Below are 20,501 nucleotides of genomic sequence, written 5' to 3'. Positions count from 1 at the left end.
TTTATCCAGTTTAATTATTTTAAATTAAAGATTACATTTTTATGACACCATATTTTAGTTCCCCGTAGTATTGATGACTTCAGTATTCGGAAATGTAATTAAAAAAATGAGTAAAGGAGTTTTAACTTTTGACTGGTACACTGTGAAAAACTATTGCTGCAATTAGTTATAGCAACTTAAACTATGCTCAGATAACTTAAAAATCCAACTTAACTAAAGTTAACTAAATTTAATATTTTAAGTTTAGCGCAAACACATACTTTTTTTAAGTTGAAACAAAACATTTCTTATTTTAAGCTGGAATTTTAAGTTGTGATAAATAATCACAGCAGTGTACAAAGGGATCTTGAATCAGAGGTATTGCTTTGGGCTGTTTATTTAGCGCACATTGCAAATTTTATACGTGTTATGTGTCAGGCATAATGGAGAAAATCATGGGCATCCTGTGCCATCCTAAATGGATATGCAATCACCTGGGTTTCAAAGCACTAGTAGAGGGTATTCCAGCTGACCTATAAAATGCTTCGTTTGTTGAGTTTTGGGCACTCAGTTCAGCGTATCACTTTCGTATATATGTTTTATCTACATCAGGTCAGCAGGTTATCGAGGAGCAGCGGAGGCGTTTGGCCGAGCTGAAGCAGAAAGCTGCAGTAGAGGCTCAGTGCCAGTGGGAGGCGCTCCATGGCTCTCAAATGCAACTCAACAATCCCTTTCCCTTAACCTCCGCGGCAGTCATGCACCACTCCATCCTACACCACACGGCGCCCTCTTCTGGGGAACAACCGTATGACACCCTCAGCCTGGAGAGCTCGGACAGCATGGACACGAGCATCTCCACTGGAAACAACTCTGCCTGCTCTCCTGACAACATGTCCAGGTGCGACATTTCCATATGCTTTCCTAAATCACTTCCTCAGAACGCTTAGCCAATGGCTCTGTGACAGGAATCGGTGGCGTTTCTCCACATGCCTGTCCCAAGCTAAATGATCAACCATCTGCTTAATGACTTTTAGTGAGTACACTCCAAATTGAGACTTCAGTAGAGAGCGTATATGATTCACATTTATTAGCATTTTATGTTAGTTTGTTTTATTATTAAAACTCATCTAAAATCAGTTTATTCATTTTCATTTCATTTTTAATATGTAAAGCAAGGTCTAATTTATACTCATTATAAACATTGCATTTATCAGTAATTGTGAGGGTTTTGAGTATGACAAATTATATTAATTTAAATATAAATAATAGAGCGTGGTTTTATATAAATATTATATAAACTTATATAAAATTGTAATGTGTGCAGTTCACAAATTCGGGGTCAGTGAGATTTTTAAAATGTTTTTGAAAGTATTTATAGAAGCCTTTACCTATAATGCATTATAAAAGGTGTTCATAATGTACGTTATAATGCATTATATATTTTTATAAATATTTTTAACCTAAGTAATACTATTCACAGACTCCTTATTACACCTAAAATTGGTTGTTTATTGGGTTTTAATACATTATACTTTGTAAAGGTGTATTATAACGGTGGTCACCATCATTCATGAGATCTCACAATGCATGATAAGGTGCATTACAAGCCATAATTAATGCATTAAAAATACTTTTATTATACATAAAGGCTTTAAATATTACCGAAAGTCTGCATTTATTTATTCAAAAATGGTTAAAGCAGTCAAATTGTGAAATATGGTTACAATTTAAAATAACTGTTTTCTAGTTGAATATATTTTAAAATGTTATTTAGTCCTGCGATTACGAAGTTCAAAATTTGAAATGGAGATCTTTTGTAACATTTGAAATGTCTTACTGTCACTCGATCAATTTAATGTGCCCTTTGCTTAATAAAAATATTAATTTCTTTCAAAAAATAAATCTTCATGAACACAAACCGAATAAAAAAGCTTTCCGTTACTGATGGTTTGTTAAAATAGGACAATGTTTGGCAACTATTTGAAAATATGGAATCTGAGGGTGGAAAAAAAATCTAAATATTAAGAAAATCGCCTTTAAAGTTGTCCACATGAGGTCCTTAGGAATGCCTATTACTACTAATAATACATTTTTTATATATTTACGGTGGGGAAATGTACTAAATATCTTCATGGAACATGATTTTTACTTAATATCCTAATGATTTTTGGCATAAAAGAAAAATCAATAATTTCGACCTGTATTTATTGTTGGCAATTGCCACCAATATACCAGTGCGACATGACTGTTTTTGTGGTCACGAATGTGTAAAGTAATGTATATTTTTGATAAATCCACATGGATATAATAGCTCACTTTGTAGAAAAGCTATGAATCAGAATGCAGCGACCGTGCTTCATCCCGCCCACAAATGAACGACTTTGATGCCTGAGGCTACAGATTAGGTTGTTTCTGGGTTAAACGGACTCAGTGAAGACACGTCTTTAAGCTCGTAGGTTGTTGCTGGGTTAAACGGGCTGTGTGGAAACGGTCGTCTTGTCAGTTTCCACTTAACCGGGACAGTCAGAGCACACATAGGAATAATTGAGCTTGCAAAAATGTCAACAACTGAAAAGGCGTCTTCCATAAACTCATGCCTGAGGTTTTATTGTTTGCTTATCCACCCTTCCTGTCATAAATGACTCCCTCTTTTTTTTCTGTGCTCTTCATCAGTTCCCTCTCTGCATATGAGAATAATCCATTTTACTTGTGCATACAGATATGGCAATAATGTGTCCTGATACACTTTAATTAGACATTTATAAATGACGGTTTAGCCCAATGAGAAAGGAAATAAGGGTTTAATTGGTTGCAAAACCAACCATTAAAGATGTGCAAACACTGACACGTGACTCCAAGGTTGAGCAAAATTCAGAATTCAGTTCATGAGTGTGATTTGAATGGAATTGGTCATGCCGCAGAGGATGTCGGAAAGCAATTTGATTTGGAATGACAGGAAAAGGATTGCTCTTAATGGTAATTCAAAGAAATTCAGTGCAGTCGCATAACAGATTTCCTTCTTCACAAAAAATGCATAATTAATAAGACAAGCCTGCTTTGTGTTGTTTGTCTCTATTTTGAAGACTTTAGGGTAAATTAGAGCATCCTGTGAAATGTTGGGGATGAAGTGCATCACGGGTTCATAAAATAAAAGTGCATTTTTTTAATATAATGTAATTGATTTAAAAGCTCATTTATTGACGTTCATTATTTTTAAAAAAATCTTTTTTTTTGTTGCAATTACCTAATATAATGTTATATATTTATATTTATTTGATCAGAAATACAGTAAAAACTATAATATTGTGACATTTAAATGAACTGTTTTTGAATGTAATATTTAATTTGCTGAACACCATTTATTTGAAATAGAAATAATTTTCTAACAACAGACATCACAGTTGATGGGAGTCACTTAACGCTTAAAATAATTTACTTAAACATTAGTTCAATCAAATTACCTTTTTAAGTAATCTGAATAGTTTAATGGTTTTGAGTTCTATAAACTTGATTCATTTAATTTAAACAAACTTCATTTTTACTGAAACTGGGCTGGGATTTCAATTTCCAGCATGCTTTGCCATGAAGCTTGAAAGGGAGAGTAAATACTAAAATTGTTTAAAACATTTTTTTCATGATTAATGTTAAGTGTGAGATTTAATAATGTGTTTTTTTCAGCTATGCTAATTTAGAAGCGTTTGGGTTATGTAGGTTTTTTTAGGGGTTATAATGGTGACGAGTAGAGCATGAGCTTGGTTTAAGGAGAACAGATATATGTTAAATGTCCTATATTGTCATATAGGAGAACAGATATATGTTAAATGTCCTATATTGTCATATAGGAGAACAGATATATGTTAAATGTCCTATATTGGTATATTATCCTACTCATACTCATTCAGCAATTGCTATGCTAATGCTACCAAAGCATTGTGTTAGCAATTAGCAAGTTAGCATTTATTGAATTAGCAAATTAAAGTTAGCCAAGTTACCACTACAAAAATATTTAAGTTGAAATTACATGATCATTTTAAGTTAAATGTATGACTTGGCTTAATCAAATATTTAAGAGCAATTAAAACCTACCGGTACAAAATAAAAGTTTGCCAGTTCTGCTTGCTTAAACTTTGAATTAATTAACTTAATTCAGACATTTGCTTTTTTACATTCAAACTCGAATTTCAAAGGCATTCTCAATTCAGTTCTGAATGGCCCACAACCGTTTGACACTGACATGTTGTCTTTAGTTACAAGCTTTATCATGGGAAATGTGTTTCTTGATGTTGTAAACAGACGCCTGTAAAGTACAGTGAAGCGGTGGAGCAGCGGAGCTGGACCGGGGCGCGACGGCTTTGTAAACAGACGGCCTTCAGCTGTTTCTCTCTCAGGAGAGAATTTGTTTACTTGAAATGTTCTTGAGCTGTTTGTTTACTCTTGTCTTTATAAAGCTTCAAGCTAGTCTGGGATTCTTCTCAAGAGTAATCCACTACACATTTTCTGTGTTTATAGTCCACATGTGCTTCATTTAATGCTTCACGGCAGATGCTTGTACTCTATGTGCAATCCAGCTGTATTTTCATAAATGACGAAATGTTTCGTAATCCACGGTGTCTCGGTGCTACTGGTCTCAATTCCATCATCCACCAAAGAGACGACCGAGGGGTAAATTCACTGAATGGTTGCGCAACTACTATTTAAATGGCTGGCTGTCTTGGTTCAAACATGCCTAGTGAATTCCCCCTCAGTATAGTTTACTGAAGTTTTATGTGTTTCACAGTGCCAGTGGTATGGATGCGCTGAAGATCGAAGAGATGGAGAAGATGTTAAAGGAGGCGCAACTGGAGAAAGCTCGACTTATCGAGTCCAGAGTGAGTCATAACATTTGTATTTAGTCAATACAGTAACACAATATTCATCTTTTTTGACTCTGTCATGTCTAATGGTTAACTGTCTTGCTGCCCTCTTTTGGCCCGCAGGAACGAGAGACTCATGCCCGTAAACTCATGCTAGAGGAGGAGAGAAGAAGAAGGGAGGAGGCGGAGAAGAGACTGCAGGAGGAGACGGTACACAGACAGCAGCTGATAGAGAAGGAGGTGAAGATGAGGGCCAAAAACTTCTCTCAGGTGAGGAATCATTGCGCTCTACTGTGAGTCTATTGGGATTCTGCTGGGAAGACTGACCATTTAATTGATTCAGTTTGTACAAATAATTATTTAGGGGTAGGGTTTTTAGAAATGTTGTATTAAATGTGGTTTTGAAAAACATTTATACCATGTTAAAGAAAAAATAATAATTTAACCTCTAAAAATGTCATGTATGTAACCATCAATTTAAAAAAAAACATTTTTCGTACACTTTACATGAGTGTACACACAAGTTATTTGTTTTTAATTTAATTAATTGAATTAGTAATGGAGTTGATTAAATTAAACCTTATATATTTAAAACATACACATAAATATTATAATTAAAAATATAATACATAGTTACAATCATAAATTTACATGCACCTTACCAACTGCTAAATTATATTAATTTGAAAAAAAATTGAGGGTTCATGAAAATTGCTTTTTTATTTAGTACTGTCCTGAATAAGCTATTGAATTAAACTATTACGTAAACATGTTTCCATGTACATCAAATTATATTGACCTTGACAGTCGCCATGAGTGTTTTTTTTCCGTTTCTGTGTGTTAGTTGTTCCATGTAATCAGAGCTGGGTAGTAACGGATTACATGTAATCTGGATTAGGTTATCAGAAATACTTGTAATTGCATTACAATTTAAAATACTTGTAATCAGACTTCAGTTACTTTTTTATTGCTTATGTGGTTACATATTATTCGCACACTAGCAGTATATCATAATTTATTGATTCTCCCTTATTGTTCTTTTTCATGTTTTTAATTGACCTTTCTAAAATAAAAAAGTATATGCATCCACTAGAGACCAGCCACTAGTCTGATGGCTATAATTATGAAAACTTTAATTTATGGCTATAAATAAATTGAAAATTGGGAGGACAAACAGCATTTAATGACTGGATTTACAGAAATCATTTCCCTTTTAAGGAGTGTTTTCACATTAGGGAACACATTAACTTTTATTGGAATTATTCATTAGTCATTTAACCATGTATTGCTATGTCTTTGCAAGGCTTTTGTCTTTCAAACACATTCATTTTTTATTATTATTATTTTATCTCACAAACCCCAGTTGCACTTCATTTATATATATATATGGTATATTATTCTATTAAATTCAGTGTGATAAATGAGTTAGCTCAAAAGTAATCTAAAATGTATCAAAAAGTAGCCAGAATATATTACATAAAATATGTAATGTAATGGATTACGTTACTAACTACAAATTTTTGTCATGTAATTTGGAATCAGTAAGACTAAAATTTGTAAGTGATCTTCCCAGCGCTGCATGTTATTTTGTTTTGGCAGACAAAAATTTTGAAGATATAAAGCAGGAAATATATCTCACACACACACACACATATATAGTGATATCAAATTGATTAATCACATTTATATATATATATATATATATATATATATATATATATATAATATATATATTTTTTTTTTATTCTGAGAAATTATACTGAATGATTATGCCAAATTGTATAATATTGTAATTGTAATTTTTTTCAGTGATATCAGTATAGTTGTATGACTCTGAAATATTTTATTTATGCTCCACCAAAAATTTAAAAATTAAAAACATGTTCCTCATAAAACAGGTGTTTTTAAATGATGGCATGAACTGTATTTTCTTAATAAATGAATGAACTGACAAAATAACATCATGTCATCAATCCATGTAACAAATATGAATCGCATCTTGTTGATTTCCAGGCCCGTCCGATGACACGATACCTGCCCATTCGCAAAGAGGAGTTTGACCTCCGTTCCCACATCGAGTCCTCAGGTCACAGCGTGGACACGTGCTACCATGTGATTCTCACCGAAAAGATGTGCAAGGGCTATCTTGTCAAGATGGGAGGGAAGATCAAATCCTGGAGGAAGCGCTGGTTCGTCTTTGATCGCCTTAAAAGGACGTTTTCCTACTACGCCGGTATGTGTGCCGCAGCGTCGCCTTCCAACATCCTCCTTACTGTGCACTATGCTAATGCCGCTCCGCAAACGTGTCGTTACGCTCTCGTCCCCCTGAGGTTGGGGAAAGAAACGAGGGCAGAACAAAGAGTGGATTGTGGGTGAATCCAGCAGTGGGGGGATACGGATAATTAGTAATTCTTAAGCTCACAGTGGCTGCCATGATTTCCGATAGCCTCGGGTTAGCTAGGGGCATACAAATAACCAGAAGCCCGTCCGCATGCTATCTGATGGTGATGAAATCTGCCGCAATGCTGAGGAAATCGTGCTCATCATCCAGCCGTGGCGCTAGGCAAAGCGTGAGCTCTCGCTCTTTATTTTTTACGCCGGCTGAAAATGAAGGGGTTGCACTGCATTAACAAGGTCACATCGGTGCTTACCAGATCATTATTCTCGAGGGGAGTGGGGGCTTATTTGTTTTTGAATCCTTCGCTGTGCAAAACATTGTGTTAATCAGTAGTTTTGTCTTGTTTTCCAGTAAAAAAAAAAAAAAAAACTTGGAAATGCTCGTTTTCGGGGAACGCATCTTAATCGCTTTTTGAGCTAATTCATCTTGTTTTGATATTAAAAACACTGTTCAAACCAGGAATACTGCAATAAAATTCTTATTAAGAGAGCGATTTTTCGCAGCGTGACACCTCTATATCTCCCGTCCACAGATAAGCACGAGAGCAAATTGAAGGGCGTCATCTACTTCCAGGCTATCGAGGAGGTTTACTACGATCACCTGCGCAGTGCCACAAAGGTACGGCCTTCTGTCTGATTAGAGACCCTCGTATAAGCACAGCTCACATCTCCTGCTGTTTTTCTGCTCTGCTCTCCTGTTGCACCATTTCATTTGATCTTTTTCTGTTAGCTTCTTTCTTCTCTTTTGTCTCTTATGCTGTAACTCTCCTGTCAATGTTCCCCGCCCTTCTTTTTCTTCATTCTTTTGCTTTGCCGACTGTTTTCACAGAAAGGATTTTTCAATCTGAATTTGACAAACGTACGTATCACTTCTCCACCGCCCTATCCTGCATGTTTGCTTAAAGGAAAAATTGCTCTAATTCTTGCTCCCTTGTGTCTTATTAGCATATGGCGTGCTGTATTGTTTTGAATAACTGAAATATTTGCACTTTAACTGAGGCCAATATTTACAGTGGGTATTTGTTTTTTGCATAGTTACTGAGGATGAGATTATAATGTAATTTACAACCTGTGCATTTCCCTTAAGTGTTTCTCTGCTACTCCCACCTGTGATGATTGGCTAAGTGTGTATATAACGTAATAGCCCCACAGAAGCAGTTGTGTGGTGTATTATGCGCCTTCAGCTTCACGTTGTATAATGTGATGGGTTAACCGGCCTTAACCGAAAGCCAGTAACATAACTGGATCCTTTACCGTATCATAAAAAAGATAATTCATGAATATAAACTTTTTATTTCGCAATATATTTCAGAACTTTGACTTTTTTCTCTCGCACTTCCGAGTTTATAGAGCTGTGAGTTTATATCTCACAATTTATATTTTTTTAGTTTAAATCTTGCAATTCTGACCTTTTCTCGCTATAAATTTAACTCGCAATTGCAAGTTATAACCTCTGAACTGTGAGATATAAACCTGTGGTTAAAAAGTAATTGAGACTCACAATTCAGACTTTTTTTCTTGCAATTGCGAGTCAGAATTGAGAAACTCTCACATTTGAGTTTATAACTCGCAAATGTAAACTCGGAATTGCAAGTTTTAAAGTCAGAATTGTTCAAGATAAACTTGCTGTTAAAAAGTAATTGCAACTTTCTCACAACTCAGACTATTTTCTTGCAACTGCAAGATTATACACTCACCTAAAGGATTATTAGGAACACCTGTTCAATTTCTCATTAATGCAATTATCTAATCAACCAATCCCATGGAAGTTGCTTGAATGCATTTAGGGGTGTAGTCTTCTTTAAGGCAATCTCCTAAACTCACAACTGAATGTCAGAATGGGAAAGAAAGGTGATTTAAGCAATTTTGAGCGTGGCATGGTTGTTGGTGCCAGACGGGCCAGTCTGAGTATTTCACAATCTGCTCAGTTACTGGGACTTTCACGCACAACCATTTCTAGGGTTTACAAAGAATGGTGTGAAAAGGGAAAAGCATCCAGTATGCGGCAGTCCTGTGGGTGAAAATGCCTTGTTGATGCTAGAGGTCAGAGGAGAATAGGTCGACTCATTCACGCTGATAGAAGAGCAACTTTGATTGAAATAACCACTCGTTACAACCGAGGTATGCAGCAAAGCATTTGTGAAGCCAAACCATACACAACCTTGAGGTTGTACCAGGGTACTACTCATCGGGTACCACTCATCTCCACTACAAATAGGAAAAAGAGGATACAATTTGCACAAGCTCACCAAAATTGGACATTTGAAGAATGGAAAAATGTTTCCTGGTCTGATGAGTCTCGATTCTGTTGAGACATTCAGATGGTAGAGTCAGAATTTGGCGTAAACAGAATGAGAACATGGATCCATCATGCCTTGTTACCACTGTGCAGGCTGGTGGTGGTGTAATGGTGTGGTGATGTTTTCTTGGCACACTTTAGGCCCCTTAGTGGCAATTGGGCATCGTTTAATGCCAGGCCTACCTGAGGATTGTTTCTGACCATGTCCATCCCTTTATGACAACCATGTACCCATCCTCTGATGGCTACTTCCAGCAGGATAATGCACCATGTCACAAAGCTCGAATCATTTCAAATTAGTTTCTTGAACATGACAATGTGTTCACTGTACTAAAAGGGCCCCACAGTCACCAGATCTCAACCCAATAGAGCATTTTTGGGATGTGGTGGAACGGGAGCTTCGTGTCCTGGATGTGCATCCCACAAATATCCATCAACTGCAAGATGCTATCCTATCAATATGGGCCAACATTTCTAAAGAATGCTTTCAGCTCTTGTTGAATCAATGCCACATAGAATTAAGGCAGTTCTGAAGGTGAAAAGGGGGTCAAACACAGTATTAATATGGTGTTCCTAATAATCCTTTCGGTGAGTGTATATCCGAACTTTGACTTCTCGCATTTCTGACACTTGCAAGTTTAAATTTCACAATTCAGACTTTCCCGCTATTGCACATTTATTGCACAACTCGCAAATCTGATTCGGAAATGTGAGTTATAAAGTATGAATTGTTATGTATTTACTTGCAATTGTGAGTCAGAATTGTGAGAAACTCACTGTAAAAAAAAAGGAATTACTACTATCTCAACTTTTCTTGCAATTGCACACTTGTGAGTTTATATCTCATAACTGACTTTATAACTTGCAAATGCAAGTTTATAACTCACAAATCTGATTCACAATTGCGAGTTATAAAGTCAGAATTTTCAGATATAAACTTTTAATTGTGAGAAAAAAAGTCAAAGAAATAATCTCAAATAAAAAAGTAATTGAAACTCTCACAATTGCAAGTTTATAACTCACAAATCTGAGTTACGTATATTGTCCGAATTGTGAGGTATAAACTTGCAATTGTGAGTCATAATTACCTTATTATTCTGTGGTGCAAATGAGCTTCTATAAAAAATGTAATAGATTTGTTTACCTTTTGAAAGACGTTAATTTTATGAAATCCTCTTTAATAATGAGTGTTTTGGTGAACTAATTATCATATTTTAACAAGCACCTCGTACTCTACTTATGCAGAAGTATTTAAATTACAGATGCTGATGATTAATTAGTGATTATTAATTAAGTGGTATGACCTTCGATTAATCAATTTTAGCTCAGTCAAAGCTTATCTGAGTGCACGTTGTTGCTTGTGCTGCATGGATTTGGATATACAAGCAGCTTTGGCTTATAAAAACAGGCCTAAAGTAATCAAGAGCACATTGCTATAATACTGTGTTGGAATCAATACAACATAAGCCATAATATGAATCAAACAAGCTATCAACGTTTTAAGAAAAATTAGGTCAAAGGCAGCAATCAAACACGGCAGCATTTTGGTGACAATTTATGTCACTTGACAGAAAGGGCCAAATTAGGTATATGCAAACATTAATGTGACATGACCTTATCCTCCAAAACCATGAGCATATCTAAATAAGGTACAAGAAAATACGACCAGCACTCCATTAAATGCAGGTTCACGTCCAGCGAGGATAAACATGCTGACCACAGTGAGTCTGTGAGGTGAACTATTGAATGCCGAGGGCATTGAGCCAAAAAAATTCTAAAACAATATATCAGTTTTACTACAATAAACATAAACTCAAGTTCAAAATCAGAAGTAAAATATTATATGAAATATGTAAATTACTATATTATTCAGAAATATTATACAATACACTTATTCATTCAAATTATCATCAATATAAATATGTATAATTATATTTTTAAGTTATCGTTTTGAATGTTGCCGTTTATATATATATATATATATATATATATATATTATATACGCACACAAATAGATTATAAAAATTGTATCTGCATTATTTATACACATTATTATCAATACTTGGACAATTATTAAATGATATCAATTTAAATTGGATTCATGCTAAATATAAATGTATTAAAATGCATGAATTAAAATGGGAAAAAAAATCAAGAATGTTTATTTAAGTAACAAAAACTATATTATATACAATTCTTTGCTAATTTTATCTTTAGTTAAAATAATTAGTTCCAATTTGCATTAAAGTCATTTTAAGTTCCTGAAAATTGACATCCCTAATGATTAAATATCAGATAATGCACATACCGAACTGAACAGAAGATGAGCTTCACACGTGGCTCCCTCACTGATCTGATTGTTTCTTTGTGAACGCAGAGCCCCAACCCCTCCCTGACCTTCTGTGTGAAGACGCACGACAGGCTGTATTATGTGGTGGCCCCCTCCGCAGAGGCCATGAGGATCTGGATGGATGTGATAGTGACAGGAGCCGAGGGCTACACGCAGTTCATGAACTGAGAGAAGAACCACCGCTGCTCGCTGACCCACGCGTCAAAACGGGAACCGTTCGGCAGGGAGACTTTAAATGACCCAGACCTGTTATTCCCAACCAGAGGAAAAATGTTATTTTGCTACTTCCTTTTTTCCTTCTTCTCGTTTTTTCTGAAGATGTTATATATTCACTCAGCTGCACAGACAGATATCCACCAGAGGTTTTCCACGTCTGGATCGAAAAAGGGAGCTCTAGAAGATGAAAAGACCCGGTGAACCAAACCTGCAGGTGGTGGCTCACTCGCCATCTACGAAAATGCCTTTTTGCCGTCAGAGATGTTTTTCAGTTGCAGTTTATCTCGTCTGGATGTGCGGAAACATGTACTAGACTTTCATTTGTAACATTGGTCCCGTGATTTCTCTTTTCAGACATAATGGGAAAAATGCCAAATGACATCAAGCCATTCTGGAATAGTATTGCGCTAAAAATGTGATGGGATCGACCGACACGAAATGATGAGAGAATATTTTGAGAGAACTCTACAGTATGTTTAAGTGATGTTTTAAATTAAATTTACAAGAGTTTACTATTCACATTTAAATATCCGGTATCACAGAAACAAAGACTTAATCCACCAAAGCTCACCTACCAGCTCAGGAGTCTGTATTTATTGTAGAGGGACATCAGCGACTCCTGTCCAACTGTACCCCACTGTGTTCCCAGCTTATTCTTGTAGATAAAGAACCACACACACACACACCACGTGCAACAGTAGAGTCTATTTGCCAAGTCCTGACAACTTGATCTTGTGATTTGACTCCCAAGGGAGGCTGCCATCTCCTATCACTGCCAGCCTATGAGAGTTTGGAATAATTGCCACAAACAGGAGGATAAGAAACATCATAATAAATCATGCAAGTCATGCAGTGCCTTGATATTGTCCCATATTTGACACTCTTAGTATTTAAAACTGTGACACTAGTGAAAATTGTCTGGAATCACAGGCTTGAGGTGCGGTCACATTAGCAAAATTTCACTTAAAAGGTCATTAGTTATAGCAATGTACGAAGCACAGCTCACACTTTTAAACCAAACAGCTTTCTGTTTGGCAATTTGTGAATTGCATATTTTTGGCGGGGAATTCTTTCGCCCTCATGCGAAAAATTCCAATGGTGTGGATTTCCTATTTAAATGACTATTTCAACACTGGAAATTTGCCAGACAACGATAAATGTGACCGCACCTTTATTTCATGTGATACACAGTGGGTTTTACTGTTTTAGGAGATTGTGAACAGACACATTCTGTAATTAAAAATAAAAAGGCTGACCTATTTAAATCAGTCCGATACTGCTTCAATACAGTTTAAGGAGCTATTCCAAGTGTTTAGTAGCTCTTCAAGTATTATCAATGTTGACAGGCAGGCTATTAAAGGGAAAGTTCACCAAAAAATTCAAATTCTGTCTTAATTACCCTCATATCGTTCCAAACTGTACGACTTTCGTTCATCTTCGGAACACAAATAAAGATATTTTTTGATAAATCAGAGCTTTTTAACCTTTCCATAGACAGCAACACAATGATCACTTTCAAGGCTCAGAAAGGTAGTAGACATTGTTAAAATAGTCCACTGGTTCAACCTTAATGTTATGAAGCAACATTTGTGCGTGTATTAGTTATCTTATAAACTAGCATACAGCTTAGTTTATACACACATTTGCATATACCATACATTTATTCTCAATCATCTTTAATGTAATAATGTGTTAAATTAAGTGTTAAATGTCCAAATATTTTAGTTATAAATAAAACAAATAAATATAAAAAAATTCACTAAAAAGTGCAGTATAGAAATGCAATATAATATACATAACTGTGTATAAAGACCTTACATAATGAACCTTGTTTTTATTACCTTAGAATGACATTTCTTCTCTTACAGTAAAGTCACCATTTTGTGCCGCCATTTTTCTAAAGTGGCCCGAAAAGGACAAACTTCTCTACAGAGCGCTAGTCACTCTGCTGTCTCAGACGACGACATATTTGTCCTTTGTCGGTCACCGTAGCTTCTCTATGTGCTTTGTGCTACAATTCACAACCTCACCGCTAGATGCTGCTATAATGTACACACTGCCTCTTTAATAGGTTATTATTATTTATTAATTAAAAGTTCATCAAGTGTAAGAAATAATGTTCAGTAGGTTTTATTATGCACTAATGGATTTTCGTACACATTTTATAGTAAGCTATATAATTTGTATTAGTAAGGCTGCCATTTTTGAGAAAAATCTCATTCGAACAGATATCAAATATCAAGCAATGTATTCGAATATATACATTGCGTACGATAAAATAAAAAACAAACGGCCTAATCATAAGCCACGTTTACATGCACACTTTTTTTTGTCATTCCGATTAAAATATTCCAATTGAAAGACTCAGACTGTTTACATGAGACATTATATAAACCGATCTGAGGTTTACATGTTCTGACTTTCATCACAGCTTTCAGTTTGTCTGCCGCATCAATAATGTCGACGCTGTCCTCTCCAGCAGCTGGAACGAGTTTCCGGTTGCCATAGCAACTCTCAACTGCCACCAGGATTCATGCGGTTTAATAAATGCTATTTATTTGTTTATAATCTCAGAAAATTATCATTCTGTCAGGTGCAGTTGACATAAAAAGTGCCTTGGACAAACGCTGTCAAGATGAGAGGGTGTAGCCAGGCTGTGTGTTATTATTCCAACATTATCTTCATAACTTCTTATGAAATAAAGTTTACCCCTCAGAAACATGAACTTTCCTCTCTTGTCAACATTATAGACTGGTGTATAGTGGTGCATTCAATGGTTGTATCACGTCATGATATTTTTCGTTTAATCGGTTCATGAAAAGGTTTATCCCACCCTTCTCAAACTGATTACAATTTGATTGATTTGCTTTTGGCATTTGTATTCCGATTAAGGTGTTTATATGGAGCATTTTCATTCAGATTGGACTTTTAAACCGATTACAGTGCTCCATGTAAACGCACCTAGACTGTAAAAAAAAATGCTCTACATGGCACTTTAAAAACTGGATCGTTTATTTATAGATCGATAATGGATATTTCACGTCATGTTCGAATATCAAATAAAAAGTGACAGCCCTAATACTTATAATTATTAACTGACAATTTGGAAAGACCCCGTTTCGTTGGAGTACCCGATTTGTCATGACACCGGCGCCCTGACGTAGAACTCGGAAGCGTTACACAGTGTTAACTACATGAACAGCGTAGGACAAAATATTCTTGTCACTTCAAAACATTAAGGTTGAACCACTGGAGTCACATGGACTATTTTAACAATGTCTTTACTACCCTTCTGGACCTTGAAAGTGGTAATAACATTGCTGTCTTGTCTATGGGGGGATAGAAAGTATAATATCTTCATTTGTGTTCTGAATCAAACAAAGATCTTACGGGTTTGGAACGACATATGGGTGTGTAAGAATTTTAAATCATCTGCCCAAACTTGTGTTTGTTTTGGGGAAAATGAAATGTTTATTTATGGTTGGCGATATTCCCGAGCAGCTACGACACTGTTAAAAAAGACCAACGGTTCTGCTCTCTCTGTATGTTCAGAAGAAAATCTACAGAGAACTCAAATCAACGTGAATAATTAGTCTTCATTTAGCGTGTAAGATGTCTGAGTACTATCACACAACTAGCTGAAAACAGTGTTGTAAAATGTTGAACATGAATACAGTCACAGTTTTCCTTGCTTCAAGAGTTTTTTGTGTTTATTTGCCTAATTATGAGCTGTGCTAACACACACTTACGGGAAAGGCCGTAGCGCAGAGGTCACAACTAAACTTGGACTTCAGATGTAAAAGGGCAAGTGATCCTCACTGCCGTAATTAACCATGCAACGCAAGCACAAGTCTTGCATCATAGCGACTGTGTTGTTTTCATGACACCAGACAAGAGAGCCGCATACTAAATTAAAAATCTGCTGCTGAGATATACTACAATAAGTTTAACCAAAGAAAGTTTGTGGACCAAGTTTTTGATTGGACAACACACTGCATAGCGGTTTCATAAATTAACCTTGAAATAAATCGCTTAAAGCCATATTTTAGAAGTGCAATATGCTACTGGCAGTTTCCTACACTTACAGTATTTCATGTGCTTACAGAAGTGAACGGCAACAAAATGCTGGATTGTGTGATTAACATTTGTTTGTTAGATATTATGTAGTGTGCAAAAAGTGAATATAATTAGAGATTTATTTTTTATGGAGTCAAAGCAAAATCAAACAGTTTACATGTAAGCCAAGATCTTGCCTTAGAATGTAATGTTCATGTGTGCTGGGGTGGTCCACAAAAATCAAAGTCCTCTCAGTTTGTTACGTATCCCTATTGCAGGGTATATACAGCAATCCTTAAGTTAAATTTACTACTTTTAATACCTTTTTTTACTACCTTCAGAATATTTTTTAAAACCATCACGACACTGAATTGCAAGTGTTAATCAGCGACCTTTCTATTATTCACACAGATTTTGAGATATATAACATACAAAAAAAGGAATAGATTTAGAATCGACACCAGGAGGAAATCTGTCATAAGTTATCATTCAGACACAGTAAAATAGATCTCAACATTCACAAAGGTTGGTTAAGGAGAAGCATTTCTGCATACACATTTGATTTCAATTAATAATTGGTAATTCCGCAATTAAATGATTTAGTGTTTTTTTTCCAACAACAAAACCTGAGCCAAATATTACATTTCTATAACTGTGATAAGTTGTTGAATTTAACAAAATACTAAAAACTAGTGCTGTCAATCGATTAAAAACTTTAACTAGATTAATCCAAAAAAAATTCTGTGATTAGTCACAATAAAAAAGAAATGTTTTTGTACTTTTTTAATATAATAATTTCACAGTTAATCAAATGAATGTAGAAACAACATAAAGACAGTGTATTTTAAATACTTGTTTAAATGGCATCTTTTGCTTTATTGGCTGCTGTCCCTTTAAGAGCAGAGAGACACGCGGATCTCACTGTTTATATACTGTCTATGGACCGCGCCTCATTCTCTCACAACTCTTTTTGTTCATTTTAGACTTTATATAAATCATTTAAGATTGATCTTAAGAGGATAGTCGTTGAAGATATGCCTTGAAGCAAGTCTAAAATAAAACGTAAGCCAGCCACTTCTGTTGAGCGCGCAGTGTTCTGAGATGATGCCGAACGACCACTGAATATGACGTCAGCATCAAACATACGCCGAGACGGAGACGAAAGATCTTTGATTATGTGCCCAGATATGCTAAAGCCCATATTTAAACGACTAACGCGAACAAAGATAGAATTTAAATCAGAATAGGACACCTGATAGTCTGAAAAAATACCTAATTTGGAAAAAAATAATACCTCTGAGACCACATTTAACACTTTTAATGGCCTTAAATTTGACAATTTTGATTTATCACTTTTTAATACTTTTTAAAACCCTGCAGACACCCTGTATTGGAATTATGCTGCAAAATATTGGTTTATTTGACTAACATTTAGAGGTTGCTCAGTTGCTCTTAAGTTTTGATTATTTCCGTTGTTTACCTTTAGTTTCCGGAAGGTAAAGAAGAAAGTTAAACACATCAGACAAGCAATGCAAATGCAATATGTATTCGAAAACAACATTAAAGCAATTATGCAATATTTAATGCATGTTTGAATTAATCTGTCAATTTTTTAGGACAGCCACCATTTTAAATATTTATATATTTAAAAAAAAAAATGGGAGTAGAAATATGATTATGTAATTGTAAAGGTAATATTATAACTATTATTATTTTTAATAAATCATGTCATTGTTATATGAAGGGTAAAAGAACTAAGGGTTCATGCAAAGTTTTAATCATTTATTTTTTTACATTACACTGTGGACCACCCTAATGTGTGCATTATATTAAGTTATAATATTGACTTAATATTATAATATAGTTGATTATTATTATTATTGACCTTATTTACATTTAATCATTTAGCAGACGCTTTTATCCAAAGTGACTCACAAAAAAGGGGAGCGCAATAGAAGCAACGAAACAGACAAGGCCAACAACCTGTAAGAAGTCTTAAATTAAGCACACTACACAATTTTATTGTTTTTTTGTTTTTTGGGACAAACAAACAAAATTAAAATGGATAGTTAAGTGCTATTCTTTATTGGTCAGGTGCATTCGGAAAAGATGTGTCTTAAGATGTTTTTTTGAAAATGGCTAATACACACCACTGCACTACACATACACACTTATCCAACAACTAATGAACAAACAATCAAATGAGAAAAGTTACAAACACTTACAGAGTAGTTGTCTATCAGTCAATCGATGCTTCACCTCACCTTATAATAAAGTTTTATTATTATTATTATTATTATTACAAGATTATTGTAATGTGTAATGAGAACATTTGGTTTAATCATCAGCACAACAGTATGATCTTCCAATGTAGTACTTTTACTAATCGACTCATTTAAAAGCAACATGTTTTAAATCACCCTTGTTGCTGAGATAATTACAGTAACACAGCCTGATGCCACATTAGAAAATACAATTACGTTATGTAATTGGATCCATGTTTGTAATAGTATCTATTCATGCGTTATCAAAAGGTGTGAAGTTATGAAACGGACATGAGGTTTTGTGCTATAACCAGGGGCGTAGTTTATGGGGGGATGGGGGGAGGTACCCCCCCCCCCCATATTTCAACATGAAAATCACAGTAGATCAAATGAAAAATATGTAAAATTCATTTATTTTGTAACAATAATTTTGTTCCTAATCAAATATGAGTTTGTCATAAATCAAACAAAAAATACTCCCCCTCTATTGAACCGATTGGTAACGCCCAACCGGTCGCACACTTTCACCAAAACAACGCGAGTGGTGTTTGAATGGGAGAGCAAACAGGTAACGTTAGCGCCAAAAATGAAGAGAAGCTGCACAGCGGACTATATTTAACTGCTGGTCGGAGAGGGATGCAAAATAAATAAAGCATGCACTAAGAATGAGGTATGAGAATATTGTAACTGTATGAGATAATGTATTTAGCTATAACTATCAGTATAAGTTACCAAAGCAGCCGACTGTTTAACTAGTTAAAGGGTTAGGTCACCAAAAAATTTAATTTCTTTCATTAAAGGGGGGGTGAAACACTCAGTTTCAGTCAGTGTCATGTCAATCTTGAGTACCTATAGAGTAGCATTGCATCCTGCATATCTCCGAAAAGTCTTTATTTTTTTTATAATTATATAAGAAAGATGCGCTGTTCCGAGTCTTTCCGAAAAAAGCAGAGCGGGTGGGGCGTATCGTGTGAGCGGAGCTAAATAATGACGTGTGCTCGCCGCTGCTATTGTGTTGAGTGCGTCGTAAAGCTGTGTCATCCCTAACAGCGGGAAAAAACTTTATTCAAAATAAAAATATGGCTTTTAATCAGATACAGCCATACATCTATGATCCGGAATCAGACCCAGAGGCTGCAGTTGAACAGGAGCAGCAGCAAAAACGACTAGAGCAGGACGTCTCTATGTGGTACAAGTTATACACTAACTATATAATATGCTTAGCGGCTTGTGTTATTTACATATTTATACTTGAATTATATCGTCGTATTTTTGTCTTTGAAGGTGTACATGTGGGAAGTTTACGCGTGGTTTGTGTAGACAACTGTAGTAAGCGGGCTGGTTTTGCACGGCAGGCTAGTGTTTACATAGAAAGACACGGAATAGTAGCGCATTTGAATGAAGAAGCGCGCTTATTTAGTTCAACATATTTCCCCCCTCTTTGTGTATTGTTGTTTGGAGTGCTTTTACAATACACAAACATAAAGTTACACATATAGTGGCCAGCTAAACAAATGTACACGCACTACACATCGCATGCTCCATTGATCAATTAACTATACGTGATCATGTTTGGGCTACTTGATGAGCATAGGCAAAAACACAGACATTTGAATCAGTCTCACTCACCGCCTGCGGTTCTAACGTTGGGACCTTTATCGTTGGGACTGCTCCATCCTTCAGGCGATCGGAAAATCCGGCGTCGAGCTGGGCCTTGTTTATGAAACATTCGGCACCGAAATGCAGTGAACAGACATAAACATTTGCGCAACTCAGTTGCTGATCCGGAAAAGCAAATTACATCCACTGTTGCCTTACCGCGGGGTTTTTTGGCAATCTGTACAGGGCTGTCTTGGTCTGGCAACCAAAAACGCACTTTTTTGGTGACATTGTTAATTTCTTGAAGTCACATCACCTGTGCAGCGCAGCCTACGAGCCCGGCTTTGATGGGCGTAGCCTGTTGCTTTCGCTCTCTCTCTCACGCTCTTCCGGTAGAATTGCCCGTACGGCCCATACAAGGAAATTCCGAAATTTTAACGTCAAGTGGACCCATGATCGAAAAAAAATTGCCGAAACTTATGACTAAC

The 20,501-nt window shown here is 35.6% G+C and overlaps 1 protein-coding gene across 5 annotated transcripts in view; it reads left to right on the top strand.

The window, feature by feature from the left end:
- phldb1b (pleckstrin homology-like domain, family B, member 1b) overlaps nt 1-15,786 on the top strand; it is a 97,061-nt gene extending 81,275 nt beyond the window's left edge. For all 5 annotated transcript variants that reach the window (XM_067451141.1, XM_067451142.1, XM_067451140.1 and 2 more), the window contains 7 exons: nt 592-877; nt 4,757-4,847; nt 4,956-5,102; nt 6,846-7,065; nt 7,763-7,848; nt 8,059-8,088; nt 11,906-15,786. In XM_067451141.1, coding sequence (XP_067307242.1) covers nt 592-877; nt 4,757-4,847; nt 4,956-5,102; nt 6,846-7,065; nt 7,763-7,848; nt 8,059-8,088; nt 11,906-12,046 — 1,001 coding nt within the window. In that variant the 3' untranslated portion in view covers nt 12,047-15,786. The remainder of the gene's footprint in view (nt 1-591; nt 878-4,756; nt 4,848-4,955; nt 5,103-6,845; nt 7,066-7,762; nt 7,849-8,058; nt 8,089-11,905) is intronic.
- Nucleotides 15,787-20,501: the final 4,715 nt, after the last annotated feature.

This window comes from Pseudorasbora parva, chromosome 8, assembly GCF_024679245.1.
Source record: "Pseudorasbora parva isolate DD20220531a chromosome 8, ASM2467924v1, whole genome shotgun sequence".
Taxonomy (NCBI): Eukaryota; Metazoa; Chordata; class Actinopteri; order Cypriniformes; family Gobionidae; genus Pseudorasbora; species Pseudorasbora parva.
The sequence above is the reverse complement of the archived record's forward strand: the minus strand, read 5'-3'. Positions and strand labels throughout refer to the sequence as shown.